This window comes from Cataglyphis hispanica, chromosome 4 (assembly GCF_021464435.1).
Source record: "Cataglyphis hispanica isolate Lineage 1 chromosome 4, ULB_Chis1_1.0, whole genome shotgun sequence".
Classification (NCBI taxonomy): Eukaryota; Metazoa; Arthropoda; class Insecta; order Hymenoptera; family Formicidae; genus Cataglyphis; species Cataglyphis hispanica.
The window spans coordinates 3,818,257-3,838,720 of record NC_065957.1 but is presented as its reverse complement, the minus strand read 5'-3'; the positions used below and the strand labels follow the sequence as shown (position 1 = coordinate 3,838,720).

Sequence of the window (20,464 nt, the reverse complement as noted above, 5' to 3'; positions counted from 1 at the left end):
ACGCGCGATTGTTCTACACGAATGAAATGAATTGTGTATTCGGGAAAACTAAGATATATTTTATGTAATAATGTTCGTAAATATATGTATATATCGTCCATTTACAACTAAACGAGGGAAGCCTCTATTCCATCTATCGCTTTCCACAATGTCCTTCTCTCGTGCAAAATAAATCAGTATAGTGACGCAATTGCTACTTCTAAACTCGATTAATTTAACAAAAGTCTTTTTCTTATTACATAATAAATTAACTTTCTAATTAGTATAGAATATCCATTTCATTTTTCGTTTTATAACAGTCTTAATTATAGAAAATACAGATTGATTGAGACGCAATATGTATTGCAATACGATGAGCATGGCATAAAAACGTTTGTACATATCATTATTGATAATCGCATTATTATGATACGCTTGCAAATACGTTACTTCCTATCATATCACACACATAACAACTGAGAATCACTGGCGACAAATATCTATTATCGAACGTCGTATACATACGACACGCCTCACCCTTAAAATGCATTCGAAATACATTATAGTATTCCCAGCCGTCTACGCAATCTATTAGTCTTGTGTCAAAGTAAAAAGGGATTTAAAATTCATGCAAATATAGAATAAGAAATATCGACAACTTGTCTAAAAAACTATCAAAGTCTATCCAACTAACTCCCGTACGTCATGAAAATAAAAAAAAACAAGAAAACAATCAACTGGCTGTTTATATTCACAATATAGATTCATGTTCACATAATATTGCCGTTTAAAACGTATTCATCGACATACAAAGACTTATTGTAAGAAATGCGACGATCGTAAAATTAAGTCGGAGAAGGAAACCGAAGAAACCGGAAGCGATAAAAGTATCCGGCATTGCACAATATCCGCCTTTTATGTTGATAAAATAATAGCGGGTTCGAAAGCATCAAGATCAGCAGAGCGGTGTCGTCGCGTGTTTATTCCGTATGAGTCGTCGAGATAATCAATAATATAAGCGAATAGCGGCGGTGCCGAGCCAGCTGCAACCGTCGTGCGACCGTTACGGCTGTCTCTCTCCGGCAATGAGATCACAAAATATTTTGATCAAGGTTGAGACCCCCTGATGGCAAGTCGTAAGGGGATGGACGGGCAGGGCGTCGCCGCGTCTCCGCGACCCCTACGAGCTATCGACCGAGAAAGGAGAGAGAAAGAGTGTCGGAGGGGCGACGCAGTGCAGACAGAGAGAGAGAGAGAGAGAGAGAGAGAGAGAGAGAAATAGACTAAAATAAGAAAATGGAAAGAGACAGAAGAACGGTGTGAAAGCACCATCAAATAAAAAAAAAAAATTGACAGATGCGTGAAACACTTCGAAAATTTTACGCACGAGATATGCTCGGAAGAAAGCAAAAGTTTCGTGTTATTCATTTTCTAGCTTTATCCAGCGGAACACTGGATTTTCTTTTCGCCCCATAAGTCCCTAAGCCACTGTTGTCAAAATGCTTTATTCATCCTTTTTCCATCCCAAAAAACTTTCAAAAGAAAAGTAAGGATATCGATCGACAAAGATCCCTCACAAGAGCATCATGGAATATTCAAAGTTGTTCTCGAATATCGCGTCCCGTCTCCGCGGAATCGAAGACAAGCTTTCTCCTCGGCGCAACTCTAATTGTTCGGGGACGAAACTGTCGTAATTAGGGAAATGTCAAGCGAGAGCACTGTTTCGCGGACGAGAAACACAGGTATCGATTCGGTTGGCAAGTTAAATTTGCTCGAGATACACGAAGGCTCTCCTTCGATATTCAAATGGACCTCGAGATTCGATTTTAATAAAATGCGAATTAATAATCGGATGCATCGAGTACGAATAACAAAAGGACTAGAGATTTCGCGCAATTTCTGCGATACTATATTGATAATGTGCATCTGCCTCAAGATCTATATATTAAGATGAGCCGTAGTTCCGCGTAATAGTTAAACGATTTTTCAATTTCGATGGAAATCAATGTGAAGGAACGTGGGCACAGACCTGAACAAGCTACGGGTCTGAAATCGGCCTCGAGGCGTTTTCCCTCTCCCTCTCTCTGTCTCTCATCTTCCTTCTTTCTGTCGTCTCACCCTCACGCTCTTTCAATCCTTTACGATAGAGCGTTTCACTCGACGCGATTTTCCAACGACGCGATGTATGCCGGCCTATACATCAGCGTGCGAGAGAGAGAGAGAGAGAGAGAGAGAGAGAGAGAGAGCACCGTTCTTCGCTATCGATCTACTGCGGAGCAATAGAGGCTGACGAGAGAGCGCGCCAAGTTGTGGGGGTTGAAACGGCAAAGATAGAAAGAGGAAGCGCGCCGGCTGATGCAGCGTAATACGATTCGCGATGATATAAATGCATGTAAGCTGCACGCTACCACGTTATCAATAGCATAAACTTGCTCAAAAATTTGTCGATTCTTTTCGATTAAAAATACAATCCCCGAAATATTATTTTCGACTAGTCATCGTGAAACTTTGAGAAAGAAATTGAAGAAATGGAGGAAGAAGAGAACACATTCTCACACATATAATTGGCAAAAGCGAGCCACGAAAAATCAGGAAAACAAAAAGACTGAAGGAATAATGAAGAAGATGAATTGAAAAAGCACTTTTAATAATAATCTCGATATCCATGGAATAGGAAAGAGAGAGAGAGAGAGCGTAGGGCCGTGAAGCGGTAACCTCGGCCACCATCATCAGAACGGCATCGACCGCAACCCCAACGCTGCAATGCGACGTTGCCATCCCAACGGGCAACAGCCCCTTGTGCGGCCGAGACGCCCAAGGGGCCGACGAGACAGATTTTCACGGCACGCTCCTGCGTACTGTATGCCGCCGCGGCGGTCGGTCGCGGTTCGACACGCGACCGTCAGTAGCGGGATCACGAAACATGGAACCAGGGTTATTTCCATCCCCAAAGCCCGCATTCATAACATTTCCATACAATCATGCACGCCCAAGTAACCAGTCAACGTCGAGAAGTTTATGGTATACTTCGAAATCACATTTTTCTTTTAGACAAGTTAATATACGAATATACATCATAAAGTAAATATAAATATATAAAAATAATTAGATACAGAAATATATAAATCTATAAAATAGTGAGGACCGAAGAGCGACAAGGAGGAGGGTAGAACAAAAGAGTGGATAACGCGAGACGCAGAAAAACAATGAGAAATTAAATATTAATGTATAAAAATCACGTAACATTTTATTAAATCTGTTTCCAGTAAATAGATATATGCAAGTGCATGCGTCGTTCCTCTCTAGAGACTCATATGTATCCTCCTTTTTAATAAAATATTTTTGGTACTGGTTTGTGTGTGTATGTGTATAAGAATCTTCTTACAGTTATATATTAAATGGCAATCTTTTTCATTTTGTTCGTCGTTCAAATAGTCGCGAATCACCAACTCGCATTCAAATATCGAAATAGAATGCAGTCTATGCGGTTCGTCGTTACAATGAATGAAGCGCGTGTAATTTGTGTATCGTATAAAAATAAACGTTTTGATGATAGAGCAATAGATGGATATATCGATAATGTGTGTGAAACGACATCCGGCATCATTGTTTCGGTGAGACGGCGAATATTATTAAAAAACGATGCAATATATCGCAATATTATATATATATATATCTATATATGCTATAAACATAAAATATAATTCGAAAAAATATATCAGATAAAAAATATGCATTATGATAAGTAATCGGATAAAGTTTCATTGTATAATTATTTCTCCCTCTTTCGTAAACGACTGGTCACATAAATGTACACAGACTGTCCCAGAACTACTTTTCTATTACTGTTAACTGCAAAATATCAGAGAAAACACAAGTATAAAGAAATTATGGATTAATAAATTGCAAAAAATAATGTCCGATAGTTTTCATTAAACAAGATTTCTGACTTTATGCATTGGTCTAAAATTTTGTGACAGAATAGTTATGGGACAGTCTATATAGTGCATTGATAATAAGAATACATCGTAAAAGGACAATAATAAATATAATAATTGTAATAATAAAACATTATATATGTATATATATATATATATATATATATATATATATATATATATATATATATAAGTGATTAATATAGGATAGTCGGTTGCGTGGCGTGTTTGATTTTGTGTTTCAGTATTACCATATTATTCAATCCTCTCAACGGAGAATCAGTAATCAAGTACCTCGAAAAATAACAACTGATTAACCAAACACAAAGTTTCAAACAACCAAACAAGAACACAGGAAAAAAAAAACATAAGTACACATTGTATATAAAAATCATATTATATATTAAAATATTCATAATAATAATAATATAATATAATAATAATAATAATAATAATATTAATAATAATAGTGTAATATATTATCGCGTGTCCACAAAATTACATAAAAAAATATAGAAAATAATAAACTTGCTGCTTCTATAATTTGTATCGCTCATTTTTTTTCTTTCGCTCGCTATTTCTCTCGCTTTCATTCTCTCTCTCTCTCTCTCTCTCTCTCTCTCTCTCTCTCTCTTATATTGATTTGAATATAGTACTCTAAAAAATAATTCTCGCGTGTTTCTGCCGCTTTTATCCTCGCGCTCGTGGCTTCTAGGATTCTAATTATCCGAAATAATAATAGTAATAGTCTCATAATAATTAGTATACATACATATCGTATTTTGCTGCGATGTATACGGGCGTGTGTGTGTTTCGTTTCGTTCACAACGGAGCCGAGATGTGGAATAAAAGTGTAAAATTACGGAATTTATTTAATTAATATCATCGTTTCGCGCATATATATCGTACAATATACATACGCGACGCGAAAGAGAAATATCGCTAAATTTCGCGCATTCTATGTATCTTATCCATTTAATTGGATTGGAGATAATCAGGGACATCGGACAACAAAGCGTCGTCCTATCTTATGTACGCTATATGTACGACCGCGGGGGAGTAGAACATATGGGACATCAGTGACAAAATATGGAGAAACCGGTACGTCGCTCTAATACCGTCACAGTGCTCCTGACGCTGCGGTTAATTATTGCTGCTTTAGTTAATATTATTATAAAGAAGGATTGTAATTATAGCTATCATCGGAGCGAATGGCAACGTCTTTGGACACTGTAAGGTCGCGACAAAATCTGGTCTCTCCCTATGAAACGCGGCTCGCGCGTTCTCTCTCTCTCTCTCTCTCTCTCTCTCTCTTTCTCTTTTTCTCGATAACCCCAACGAAGAAGAAAAGAAAAGCGATACGTCTTAGTTCCGCGATTTGCGATTAATGCCCAGACGATTTGCGATAGTGCGTTTCTCTCCCTTCTGTGATCTAGCCGCGATGAATCGATCGACGATATTTAATCAACGATCGATGTCGCGATTCTCCATCGCCAGGGAAATTCGAGAAGAAAAGGAAAATAGAGAATCATGATATCGCAGAACAAGACAAGAGTAAGCGAAAAGAGAGAGAGAGAGAGAGGAGAGTAGCAACGAAAAAGCACAGGGCGGAAAGCGAAATGGGGATACTAGCACATTAATAGTTATGTATAAATGATAAATATAATGAAATTAATAAAAAAAAAAACATCGAACATAAAATATCTTCGTTACATATATTAAGAATCTCTCTCTGATAAAGATCTTCATTCTCTCTCCCTCCCGTCGAACCCCGCATCGTCACATTGCAGGGGCCGCGAAAAAAACACTGAGCACAACATTCAATATATATGGTATATATGATATATAATAATATAATAATCATATCGTAATCATAATAATGCGATAACTACAATAATGCGTTTATATATATTTCATGCACGATATATAATTAAAGATAATTAAAAAGCGCCACAAGATATTCTCCATTATTCTCTATATATAACTAAAATTATATTTTCTATTTCAATTTTCTTCCCCTTTTTCTTTCTTTCTCAAGTGTTCGTCTTTTAAATTTTTCAGTCTAAAATACCGTAACATTTGCCCTTCATTTCTCACGATCCATTTCTCACTATATAATCAAATCTAATATCTCACTATAATAAAATCGACAATCTGATTTTGTTTCGCACGACTATTCCGTATAACATAATTTCTTCTCGTTTATGCTCACTTGTCGGAGGAGAACAAGGCTCAGACATCTTCAATCTTTAGTTGTATACGGCAATAAGAATATATCAATTATGTATATCAATAATGTTAATAATATATATATATATATATATATATATATATATATACATACATACACATATACATATATATGTATATATAAATCTTCTGAAATACTGATTCTCCTAGTCTCAGAGCGGTTGCCTGCCTCGGATCGCGTGTCACAAAATTCACTGGTTCCTACACAGCCTATTACCTTCGAAAACTCTTTACATCCGTAGAATCTTTGAGGAAAGAGTGCAACCCCCTGGTGGTCTCTTTTTCCTCGCAATAATTAACTTATTATATTTCTTTAAAGATGTAAAACAACAAAAAAAACGACAAATATTAATCTAAAATCGATGAGAAAGACGTGAAACGAATGAAGCATACGAACGAAGCGAGATGCAAGGAAAGGAATGAAGAGACGTCACACGAGACGCAAACGCCAAGAGAAAGTTACAGCCAATTAACGCGCACGCAAATCACATGACGGAAAAAGCAAGCAAACCGAGAAAGAGAGAGCTTTAAAAAAAAGTGAAAATACAATTCCTCTTCTTTTCTGAGATCGAGTTTGTGGGCTGAGAGCGCTAAACGTATATAGCTGCGTGACATCGATCCTCCGCGATCGCGAATCGTCATCCTTACCCTATTGTCGTTTGGATGACGATACGATGACGAGAACAATGAGTATCGGCGACGCGTGTCGCCCGAGGAACACACGCGTCCCGTACATACGCGGGTGATAAAATAACGTATGCAGTCTAAGAGAAGACAGACGCGCACGTGCGGTCCGGTCGCACAGCTACGGCTTCCTTCCTTCTTTAAGATAATTAAGTAGATATATGTTAAGTAATAAAAAAAAAAGAAAAAAGCTAGTTCTAAAATCTCCGACGAGTTATACAATCCGCTCCGTATTTTGGCTCGCGAGAATATACGAGTAGCAGCCTGGTAAGTCGCGACCACGCTCGTAATATAAAATGCAAGAATAACGTTATTAATTATAATCATAATAATAGTTCAAGCTGTGCTATACATTCATCTCAAACGGGCGGTCCCTTTTAGATGATAGCCGCGATGTAGAGATACATACGTGTGCCTACATATAATATTTTTATAATTACGTGTGTGTGTGTGTGTGTGTGTGTTTTACGTGTATGTGTATCTATATAGAATAATATATATTAGAGATATTGTGAAACGCGTTTTTCTCACTCATGTCCGATCACTATCCATCGTCATCGGCCGATAGCTCGCACAAGCCACGAAAACGATAAGACGAAAGAAGGATGGAGAGGAAAAACGATCGAAAGGGAAATAAGACGGGCACGAGATTAAGAGAAACGTTCATACTTTCCTTCGCGTCGAGAAACGGGCGAGATGGTGGTGTGAACGAAGCGAAAGGAAAACTAATGAGTAAAGCAATCACGTTGAAAGATCTTCGGTCGTTTTCCTTGAAGAGTGTCTCTCGCGAAATTCGATAGTGCCTGAGACGTAGTATGCACAAACAAGAGAACTGAATACATTAAAATATATATATACTATATATATATATAGACCAATATTATATATAATATAATAATACTATTAATCAATATTTATATAATAAAAGTATGACGCAATAAAAAAAAATATTAATAATAATAATATGATGTAATTATCCTCGGTTATATAGCTATTCAATAGAATATAATTAATAATATAGTAAATAGACTTAAATGAAGCAACAACGATCATATCTCTTTCTCTTCCTATTCTTTCCTCTCTCTCTCTCTCTCTCTCTCTCTCTCTCTCTCTCTATATATATATATATATATATATGTATATATATATATATATATATGTATATATATGTATATATATCTATATATCTATCTATCTGTCTATATATGTATATGCATCGATATATTTCCTCCTATAATTAAATTATCATCTCTTTTTTTAACTTCCCTTATTACTCTTTGCCGTCTATACTATAAGTTATATATATATATATATAATCTTTCTTACATTTAATTATTATACTTGGAGATATGTATCGTCGTGTATAGGTGTGTGTATGTTGTGCGCTCTCTCTCTCTCTCTCTCTCTCTCTCTTTATATCCTTAACAATACGTTCTTCTCTATTCCCTTACCCGCGTTTTTAAACGAACGAGCGGTTGCTGTAGATCGAAGCCGAGAGGGGTCGACAGACGATTTTTTTCGCGGCGCTTGCTCGTATATTCATTTCGATAAGATCGCGTAACCATCTTTTCTTTACTCCGTCGTCGATAAATATTGACCTTTTCGTTTCCACCATCGTCATCAGATCGTGCTCGATTCGCGTTTGCTCTTATTATCGTCCTGTTTTCGATATACTCGTCACTTGGCGAAGCGTTCCCCGCATCTCATCTCTCGCGAAGATTATACGCGCGAGGATATCATCTCGTGCTGTCGATATATCACGCATCCAAAATGTCGTTACTCCGTGTGTATATGTCCAAGTGTGTTGTGCATATGAATGTATACTAGTCATTTTTTCTCACGTTACGTATATGTATATATATATATATATATATATATATATATGTGCTTGTTGTGTTCATATAATGGTGTGTATGCGGTCCGCGTACGGTACCTCTTACTACTTCTTCTTCGCTCTATCGCGTTTATTATTCTTTTTCCTTTATTTCTCGATTAAGAAAATGGCAGTTATCGGTCACAGCCAATGGCTATATAATAATCATTAAAAGTTTACTTTATAATATTTTACAATTATTAAATCTTACGTCACGAGAGACATCTTATCAGTTATAAGTTACTCGTTATAGAATGCCTCTAAAACTAGACGCGCCACGTCTCTTTTATTTATTACATTAGCGGTGTGTTGGCGAGTGCGTGTTTTGATAGCATCATCCGCGAATGCCCCACGACGCGCGAGTATGAATGCATGAACGTACATAAATACACGAGAAGAGGAGAAAAAGCTTATCATGAAAGCGAGAGCGAATAGTCCGAACGATATCGTTCCAAGAATTCTCTCTCTCTCTCTATCTCTGTTTTACTATCGACGTTTGATTAGCCATGTAATTATAGCGATTTCCCCAGCTCGTGTTTTCGTTACCGCGCTAAACTACCGCTGTTTATTATCACTTATCAGCGGCACTACGCGCGCGCTCAACTTTTGATTTACGTATGGCACTATGTAAATTACGCGAACGTTTGTCCCACTTTTTCCTGTGTGCGGTCAATGGCGAACGGTGATGGGGGGCGACAGACAATCATAGATGCCTTATATCTCCGCGACGAAAGAACGGGATTTTAAACGAAATTTCGCGCCTTTTCTTTTCGTTCGAGTCTATCGAAATTCGGAACTTTGACATTCGCGAGGACGATTTTTATATTGTCGCTATTATCGATAAATCCCACATGGATGGGGAAAAAAGGGTACGCGTACACATACGAGCACGTGTTTATACGAAGATGACGATTGTGAGAAAACGACAAACGCCGACGACCCTGCGCGCGATGTCGGAACCTCGGCCAAAGTGAAGGCTGCCCAAGTGTCGTATTCGAGTGTGCGTGTGTGTTTCACGGTTAACGTGTTAATTATATAGCAGAATTGTCCCAAAGTCTAGCGGAGGTTCTCGACGAGCTTTTGTTCCGCGAGATATCCACCCAATTCACTCCCTTGACTTGCCCAATCATTTAATCCAAACTTTCCTTCCCCGTCATTTACCTCTGATACTCTCGAGAGTTGCCGAAACACGGTTCGAACGCGGTAGGGTCGAAACGCGAGATCGTAGAAGGAAGACTGAGTAACGACGAATCTCTTGAAGAGAATTTCAACTCTCCGTACAAAGATCGAAACGCGACAATCAAATGAGGATTTCCGATACCGATCGCATGTCGTCAGAAAGATTGTGTCCTATATATAATTATATATTATATCGATTTTCATAATACATTCAATATTCCCCTCACAATTTTCTCATATTCCACAATTCATTCCTAAAAGCACCATAAATGAATGATTATCAATGGGATGATTATTAGGGTGCAAGATGATATTTTGCACAGACTACTTACTCGCTAGAAAATTGGAACGCTTCGGATGCGTTGTACCGCGTCTCGAACTCTCGGACCTCACCATCGGTCATTTTGATGATCGTAAAAATGAAAAAGTGTCGAAACTTGATCTGTCTTGTTTCTTCTTTAACTCCCCTCCCCATCTACACACGCGTCGCTCATCCGTTTAAGTTTGACATCACGTTCCGAGTTCTGGCAACCACCCTATGCTTTTTCCTCTTAACCTATTATCGTTCCCTCTTGCTGCACATACATTCCCTCTATTTTTAAAAGCAAAACCTCTTCCGTCCTCTGGTTTCCGGAAGTTTTCACTCTCTCTTCGTCCCGCGTGTGTTTCTCTGTTCGCGCGCGCGTATTTTTCGCTGGAGTAATAGATAAGCATGATCTATCCATAGATAACATCGCGCGGCTTCTCATCGGGATCACTATTAATTTAAATATTTAATATATTATTGTAATATGTATAATATATAATCTTTCTCTCTGCACACATCTGCCTAATAATCCGATCGAAAGGTAATGTACAAACGCATGCATATATATGTGGAATCGCAATGAAATTTTCTCCTCGTTTTCTCTAAAAGTATTTCCTTTTAAAAATCCTTTTCTCGTAGCATCGTCCATCTCTCTCCCTTCTTTGTCCCTTTTTATCGGCTTCTTCTCCTCTCACAACCTCCAGAACCTCGCGGGAGACGCGCGCGTGCTCCGGAGATCCGGGATTAATTCTTATTATAGCAAAATTAAAATGAGAGATTACCTGACACGATCTACATTACATACGCACGTGCACATTAGCCGCTTGCATTTTTTGCGCTCGGCGACAGCGCTATGTCTTTCGGAACGTAAATACTAAAGAGATAAAATACCTATAAATATATTTTATATATATTATGTGTGTGTGTGCGTGCGTGTGTGTGTATGTGTGTGTGTATATATATATATATATATATATATATATATATATATATATATGTCACATCACCGTTTTTGTTTTAGCATCTTTTTTTTCTTTCTTTATACTTAATATAGAAAAAATATAGAATTTATTTTACTTTGAACTTAAATATAATAAACTTCTTTCTCTGCCTCTCTCTTTCTTTCGTCGATTATTATAATATATAAATATACGCTTTTGTTTTATGTGCATCCGTGTGTTGGTATGCTTTTCGTGTTTTTACACGTGTGTGTGTGTATATGTGTATGTATATGTTTCCTTCTCTCCGTGTTTATGAAGTGTTTGTATGTGACGTTTCTCAATATATAAGTAACAAATAATAATATACAAATATCGTTCGCTCATGTCTTCCGCGCACTCACCGAAACTCGTGCGTACGCGAATTTTTTTTTTCTTTTTAGCGTGCGTTTAGTGCGTGCAGAGTGAGTGCGTGTCTTCGTTCATGCGTTTAATCAAGAGTCCAGAACGAAGATTGTCGCGGTATATATGTACGGAAAGTATAGGAGGAACTGGAGCGGAGTAACGAAGCACACGGCGAACGGAGACATTTTCGCGCAATAAAAAATTAAAAAATAAAAAATAAACAAAAAGATCGAGTCTCTTGTTCGGAAAGATCGAAAAAATATTCTCTTTCATCTTCCAACGCCCATCACGAGATGAGCGCGATTTAGATATATATATAATATATATATATTTATATATATAATATATGTAATATGTATTATATATAATATATATCTCGATTTTACTCGGAGCTGCGACTTGAGCATATATTCGTTTAAAAAATGGCAACGATTGACAAGAATTTTTTTGATGATAAAAAAATAGAAATGCAGACAACGACGAAGAAGGTTTTAGGGTGGGGGAAGAAGGGCGGGCGAGATAGATATCAAGGGGATAATGACAAGAGTCGAAAAGGAAAATGTGGAACGTTGAATAAACTCGATATCGAAGCGAGGAAAAACGGAAGTACGCGGAAGAGTTTTTTATTTCTCTTCCGCGCGCGCTATTAAGCTTTGTTGTTCGAATAAAAATTTGGAGTATCATCTCCTGTCACGCGCGCATGTTTTAGTGAGATCCCGTTTGATTAGCTTCTTCCCCCTGTTTTGTCTTTCTTCGAAACGAGATTATACACGGAAACGAATAGGGGCACGTGGTACCCAACTCCTTCTCATACACGAAGGACGAACGTCGCGGTTTTACACCTTTAAATTTAATGGAGCCCTATGATAGCTCTTGTGCGCGAAAGCGCGATACTCGTCCACGAGAACGGAAGAGGAAGGACGTCGTCTTGCATCTTGTCTTCAAAAGTAATGAGAGATTTACACGTTCGTCCTTTCTCCCAGCGATCTCGGAGAAGAAGCGGTACATACTGATATTGTATATGTATATAGAATAAAATGGACGTATATGATGGATATGCGATCCCATATACATCCATACGTTACATACATATATATGTACATATATTAATGCAAGATAATATAGCGATAATGTGTGATTACGCCTCTCTAACGAAAACAAAAAAGACACTACATATGTATCGTCGATCCCTACGTGAAATGAGTATCGTTTAGTGTCGAGTTTAAGCAATCTACTCGATTATTACTAGTCGAAAAATACACTTGCGAGAGCCGCCGGCGCATCGACCGACCTCGTTTATGCGCTCGTTCTTCCTGTTTGAGAGCGGGCCCCTCGACTTACGCATTCCATGTTCTTTTTTTTGTCCGCATTTTTTTTTTTTTTTTTTTGCAATTTCCTCAATATATTCTTCAATAATTTTCTCTTTTTCCCTTTCTATAGTGTTACGATTCAAAACCACCCGTCGTCCCATCGACGAAATGCGCAAAAATACAAAATCTAAATCTTGTCGACAAAATATCATTCGTTATCTCATTCATTCACACTTACATTTTCTTCCATTCTCTTTCACTTTCGCGCTGTCAAATTTCCTGATTATATATATATAGTATATATTGTATATATTTATATTTATATAAATATAATATATAAAATATAAATATATAAATATATATAAATATATATATATGTATATATATATATATATATATGTATATATATATATATATATATTATTAGCTATTATTATTTCAATTATTATTTCATTTATATATAAAGACATTTTTAAGATAATACTCTAATATAACGAGGGGAAGCCGGGTGGAACGAACGCGCCTCCGCTATATATTCGCTACGTGATTTCATGGCGAATCGAGGGGCCCATGACCCTCTCTTCTTTTCTTTCTCTTTTTCACGTGTAGGATGTCAATGCGAGATCATTTATCGGTGTATATGCTTGTGTGTGTCTTATGATTCGTGTGGGTAATTCTCGGTAATCTTCACTGTCGCACTCGCGACCACAGCTCGCAGGTTCGTCGAGTTCGTAATTGTACACTTGGCAACGGAAAATCCCTTTTTTTCGAATCGACGATAAGAACTTAATGCTTTTTACGCGCATATCGAGTGAACGCTGAGATCAAAAACTATCATATGCCTTCTGTGTTTGAAAAGAATGAAAGAAAAATATGTGAGAGAATCGTAAAGTTGCCCAGTGCGCAATTATTGTGAAATTATCGAAGTAATTTTCTTTTTGTCTAGCCCTTTTGGCACAAAATTAAACATCGCAGGTTAGACAGATAAAAAATATTGAATATGTATCTTCATCATTAGAAAAATTGACAGCTGAAGATACGAACGTGTAAGCATGCTGATCAAATATTACACACACACACACACACACACACACACACACACACACACACACACACACACACACACACACACACACACACACACACACACATACATATAAATATATATACAAATATATATAAATATATATACAAGTACATATATAAACATGCTACGTATGTATGCATGTATATATGTATGTATGTATGTATGTATATATGTATATATGTATGTATGTATGTATGTATGTATGTATGTATAAGCTTAAAAGCGATCGAAAAATGAAAAGTTATATCTTTGGATATGATTTGAACGTGGTTCATTATTCAGTCATAGTTATAAAAAAAAAAAGAAATTGAGAAGCTCTAAGATCCATCATGCTAAGCAAGCAGCCTCCGTCCCCAGCAAACGTTCGACCCAAAGAGATTACAGGAACGAGCAGAGAATTTTTAAAAACAACAAAACACCGGCGATGTCAAGCATAGTCAAGAGGTCGGCGATAAAGCCGGTCGGTTTGCGACTCGATCGATCCATGTTCGGACCGTAGCCTCCGCGATGAAAAAAAAAATAAAAAAAAAAACAGAAAGTAGCGTCTCGGTAACCATCAGTCTCGCTACTAATAATATCAGTCGCAGAATATCGCAGCGTCGATCTTTTGCGGGCGATAGAGAGGCTCTTTCTCACACGTCAGTCCTGACGGTACAATGGTAATACTTATTCAATACTCTCGTACCGTCATCTTTCATATCTCGAGGTTTATTAGAGTACTCGACGAGCCGCGAGCCCAATCTATGCAAAAGACAAGGAACAGACAAATGACATATAGGAGGAGTGGGGGAACGATGACGGTGGGTGAGTGTATCCATCCCTGTCTCTGTCTCTTTCTCTCTCTCTCTCTCTCTCTCTCTCTCTCTTTAAATATATATCTCGTAGAACTTAAAAGCTGGCTTCGTTGTATCCGGTCAGCGAGAATTCGACAAACTCGACGACAATCGACCCAAATGAGCAATTCGTCGAGGCGAATTCCCGTCGCGTAAAAGAGATTATTGGCAGCCGTGGAATTGAGACATTGTGCGCGTTCGGTCTCCTGACGACGACGGCGTCACACACCAGCATAGTAGAACGATGACGACAGCGAAGATGAAAGGTTGACCCTGAAGACGCCAATAAAATCGTCGCGCAGACATCGGCGTTGTCGCCAACGTTGTTCTCCACTCTTGTCGTCGTGCGTACTGGAGCAGTTATCAGCCGACCGTGATGCTCGAGGAGCGGTAGAAGGTAAGTTGCTGATGCAGCCGCTGCGTGCACTAGCGGTGTCACATCATACGGGAGACTGATGGGCGGCGGCTCGATGGGGCCCCTCTTAGGAAAAGATACGGAGCGCCTGCAGGACGCGCCTATTACAGACCGGGCAGCTTGGATCCTGGCTGTCGCAGACCCGATTGCCGCAGTCCATGCAAAAGTGATTGTGTCCACAGGGCACCAATGCCGTGGTGACTTCCTTGTCACCGCAAACAACGCACTCACGCCGTGCGCCACCTAGAAGCGAATCTGTGGGCGACGCTGGGCTTGCCGTCGCCGGTGGCGAAGGCCTCGAGGGTAGCGTGACGCTCGGGAACGACCAGATCGACGTTGTCGAGGTTGGCTGCGACTCGAATGACGGCGACTCGCCCAGTCCCTCGTCTCTTTCCAGCCCGGCGCCCCAAATAGCAACAAGGTCGTTCAGCCCGATTGCTCCAGTGCTGCTGGACGAACTGCTGCAGCTGCCGCTGCTTGAAAACGCGCCGTTCGAACTGGTAGAGCTGTTAGATCCCTGTTGATCAATATTTTGAATACCGAGGACTGAGCTAAGACCGCCGCGACAGAGTACGCCCAACAGCTCGTTTTCGTCGCCAACGATGCCGGGCGCGGCGCCGGTTCGCAAAGTGATGTGCGCCTGGATCTCGCGTCTGGCTGCCTCTACGCTATCCGGCAGGCCTGTTACCTCGAATACTGGCTCCTTGTCGCGACTGGGCGTCACGATGTAAGTGTGCGTCTGATGCTGAATTCGTTTGATGGTCGCACCCTTTGGCCCGACAACCAGACCTACCACTCTGTAGGGCACTCGTACCTGAATCGTCACGTGACCGGGCACGGTAGCGGGTGGTCCGGGTGGCGCTCCGAGCAGTGCGCCCAACGAGCTTTTGCGCGAAGCGCGGATCTGCGAAAAGTGCTCCGCGGCCGAAAGAATCTCGCGCTTCGCACGGGCCACATCTTCCTTGCGTCCTGTCACCACGAATACAGGTTCTTCACCGCGCACGGGCGTCTTGATGTAGGTATTTGTCTTCGCTCGAAGCGCTTTGATCTTACAGCCTGCAATCAAACAATGAGAGAAACCTTACTTATACGAATATTATTTCACACCTTATCAATATTTATTTGAAAATTTAATATTCGAATGTCATATAATGTTTATCGTTTATTATTTTAATTTTTTTATAAACTTGATCATACAAATAAATGATTGATAAAACGTTATTGCATAACATAAGTAAAAATTGGAAATGTATCGTTCGTATACGTGTATATTATCATTTATTTTTCACATCCCCCGCGTTACATCCTGCAAAAAATCGCCCACGCACGTAATAAGCTTTGAAAAGTGGCAGCGCGCGTGCATAATGCAATTGTTTGCGTATCGCTGAAGTTTGCGGACGCAGGACGGAGAACGGAAAAGAAAAGAGAGACTCGTCAGATGCCGCGCGAAGCAAGAGAGCGGCAATAGCGCGGTGAGAGAGAGAGAGAGAGAGCAGGGCGCAGAAAACTGGAAGGAAGGAGGTCCCGCGACCCGGTCTGGTCCTCGGTCTCGCAGACTCTTTGGCCTTGAGCCAGCGCAATGCTAGCAATGCAGGTGAACCACTCCTCCCTCCTTCCTTCTTTCGCTCCTGGCGCTCATCTCTGTCGTTTCTTCCCCCTCGCTCTCGCATCTCCTTCTCGCGCTCGTCCTGGGAGAATCTCCCCCGTTCTCCTCTCTTTCTCCGTTTCCCTTTCTCATTCTCTCTCTCTCCCTCTCTCTTCCCTCCCGGACCTCCTTTTCATTCAGTTCACTCTCTCCTTCGTCGTGATGGAAGGAGAGAAGGCGACACGCGCGTTGTTGCATCGCATACCAGGCAGCTTTTTCGTCTCTCTCCCGATCCGCGCGCGCTGCATCGTCGTCTTTCCTCTCTCGTCATTCTCTCGCGATCAAATTTTGCATTTTCCGGACACGCGTCGCGATATAAGAAAGCGAAAGGACGCGGCGAGGCAGAATTCAGGGCGAAAGAGTGTGGAGACGAGAGCAAGGCCGCGAATAAATTCCAGAATTATTTTGTTTACGCGCGAAGAGAATTCGCGTCGACTGAACGTAGAGTACTCTTGCCTAAAGTATCCTTGCGTAACGATAAACGCAATGGTCACGGACATTTCTACTTTTTCAGGAATGCACGTTGCGACATACTGCTGAACAACGAGACAATAAACGATTAATGACTCGCGAATGGCAAAGAAATTAATCGTCTCATAAATAAGAAAATATTTAAAAAATGCCAAGAAATCATTTGGGAAGAATGCTATTAGAGACACAATTTCACTCAATTATGTATTAGAGATACGTTGCATTTTTGCAACCTACCGGAATAGAATGTTATCCTATACCTATAGATAAACATGTGATATTACATATTCATCCTGTTAGAAAAATAAAATAAAATAAATTTTGTTTAAAAATAATCGCTAGTTCCAAGCATTATAGAAGAAAATTTTCGTATTTCTATAAGTATAGAAAGGAATAAATCGAAGACTTTGCTCGCGTGCAAGTAAGCACACGTTTGCTTGTATCGCAGCGCGCGCGCATGTCCAGCCGAGTTTCCGTTTCTTCAAGATTCTCGCTCCCTTATTCCGGAAATTCGCCTAAGGCAAATCGGAGTGGCTTTGTTGCGGCTAAATAACTCCATGTGGAGAGGTAGGAGGAGCAGGTGGAAGAGATGGATCGGAGAATACCGTGCAAACGCGCGCAAGAGACGAATTTACGCACAGGTATACGAGGAGAGTGAAGACTCGCCGAGAATAAGAAGGTTCGCCGCGCTCGTAGAACCTCGAGAAAGGTGGCGACGATGGTTGTGTGACGATGATGCCGATGGTGGTGGAGAAAGAGGAGAAGGTGGGGCGTGGGTCATAGACAGTTGAAGGGCCGCGGCTAAGGTGAGGCGAGGTAGAGAAGAGAGAGAAAGAAAGAAGGCCCCGCTCGTCGGAGAACACGCTGCTGCTCGGGGGACCCCCCTTTGCTTTGTTCGCCTCATCTAAGGGACGAGAGAGAGGACGAAAGGAGAGGATCGAATGAAACGAGTCTTCCTCCGATCCACCGCGCTTCTTTCGTACTGCGGAAACGTGGATTAGCGAATCCAGGCATGGATCGAGTGCACGGAGTACGCGCGGTGCACAATGATTAAAGGGCCCTTCTGCCCCCTTTAATCAATTTAATCGCGATTGCGACGAGGATCTACGAGGACTTGAAAATTTGTCGCGGAATATGCAAAGCAATTATAAATTTACTCTCTTTCTGTCCATCAAAGACAGCTTGTCATTCATACTCTTGATTGATGTACACGAAGGCACGTGGTACGTTCTCCAAATGAGAGTACAATAATGAACGAAGGTTATTTCCAAAACTACTACGTCTCTCCATTCCCACGATATATCACATGCTAGAATGACGTTGCTAAAATCTACAGCAGCAGCAGCGGCGGCGGCTCCCCAAAGGCTGCAGGATCAATAGTTACAGGCTTCCACTGGCGGCCCATGGCTGCATTATAGACGCTCCGTGTAACTCGAATGCACATGGCGTCGAATATAAGCTATACCGACGTTTTTTAAATTTGTCACCGCGAAGAATCTTCGATATCATTTCTTGTTCTTTATTAAACTTTATTCGGATTATTTTAAAATTGTTCGTATCACGAAAAATTATTTAAATGAGATTATTTTAAATAGATATTTGCAGACGAATTTTTGGAATAAGTTTTTTTTAAACAAAAAGAAATGACGCTTTCAGCTACTATACTTCTTAAAAAGGTTGAAGTAGCATGTTTCGACGAAGAAAGGATGTAAAAAGAGACACTCGTGGGCCATCTGCTTATCTTTGCTTTAATTATGCCCAAAAATTCTCAGACGAAGAGACACTTTGCTACTTAAGACTTCATTGAAAAATTTTCAAAAAATTAGAAATTAGAGAAACGATGTTTTTATACGAAATTGATCACCAAAACATCAAGTGTTTTAAATTTACAAATTATTATATAAAATGAAATATATGTAATAAAGATATATATATATCATATAAATTTTATTTTATTTATCTTGAAATATTTTGATATTAGAAATTCTTTTTTTCAGAAAATTATTTTAAACTAAATTATCATAAAAATCTCAGCCTGTATCTGATTTTTTTTTTTTGAGAAAATTATGTTATCAGAAAATTCGTTAGCAACACCACTCGATTTTTCACGTGCGAGTCGTCGCGCATAGAGAGAAGCTACAAAGTTTAAGATTACAGATACGCTGTTTCCTCGGTCGGTCGGCGACGGGCTGGGTTTGTTTAGGGCCCGGTGGGCCCTTAAGTAGCGGTACCCTTCGGCGACGTGGATGCGTCCGTAGGTCCGCGCACAGAGCTGGTATCACGAGTTTCTCAGGCAGGTCAGTGAAACTGCGCCGTCAAGTTGAAGGCCAACAACACCCCCACAATGCAACGGCCGACGAGCACACCACCGTCGCTCTCTCTCCCCACCATATCGTTAGATCCTCCGCCTCTTCCTCCCGCGCGCCTACCATCCCTTTCCTCCTCGACCCCTTCTAAACGTAAACCCCACTCGACACGCGCGCGAACGATATAGTCGAGAAAACTCCAATAACTTGCCGATAACTCGTTTCTGCCGTCGACGCCACCTTTGTACAAATACTCCCTCACAAAGTAGACTTATCGCGCTGGAAACGATTAATCTTCCCCCCTCGTTTTGCTCATTTTTCGCAACGCACACCTGGAAGTTTCCCAAAACTCGGGACTATTCTTCACGAAGGCCGCAAAAGTAAAAATCTTATTATCGAGAAAATCATATATACATGATTTAAGAGACCGCGTTTCGACGTGAATATCTTCTAATTTATGAAACATGCATCAAAGAGTCAACGGTTAATATACTTGTAATTCTCCATCCAAAAACTAAGGAAGTACAAATTCCAACGGCGCTGTGTGAATGGAGTTATGCTCTCACATTATAAAGCATCGTGGCGAGCGATTCTCTCTCTCTCTCTCTCTCTTTTTCTTTATTTCGTCAGCTTGTCCAAAGAAGAGCGTAGAAACACGCGGTCATTCGTGCGTTGACCATCGGACAGTCCAGATCGACGAGTGCGCGCGCGCAGGTGTGGTAACGACCCGTTCGTCCATCGTCGTCTCCTTCTCTTTCCTCTTCTTCATTTTCTCTCTCTACACGCGAGAGATTTCCTCTCTCTCCCTCCTCTCATGCTTCGCCTCTTTCTTACTGTCTTTCTC

The 20,464-nt window shown here is 40.1% G+C and overlaps 1 protein-coding gene across 1 annotated transcript in view; it reads right to left on the bottom strand.

Annotated features, from left to right (window-relative positions):
* Window positions 1-14,090: 14,090 nt before the first annotated feature.
* The window catches only part of LOC126849318 (RNA-binding protein MEX3B), a 32,868-nt gene continuing 26,494 nt past the window's right edge, over window positions 14,091-20,464 (bottom strand). The window contains exon 2 of the mRNA XM_050591039.1: window positions 14,091-16,254. Coding sequence (XP_050446996.1) covers window positions 15,266-16,254 — 989 coding nt within the window. The 3' untranslated portion in view covers window positions 14,091-15,265. The remainder of the gene's footprint in view (window positions 16,255-20,464) is intronic.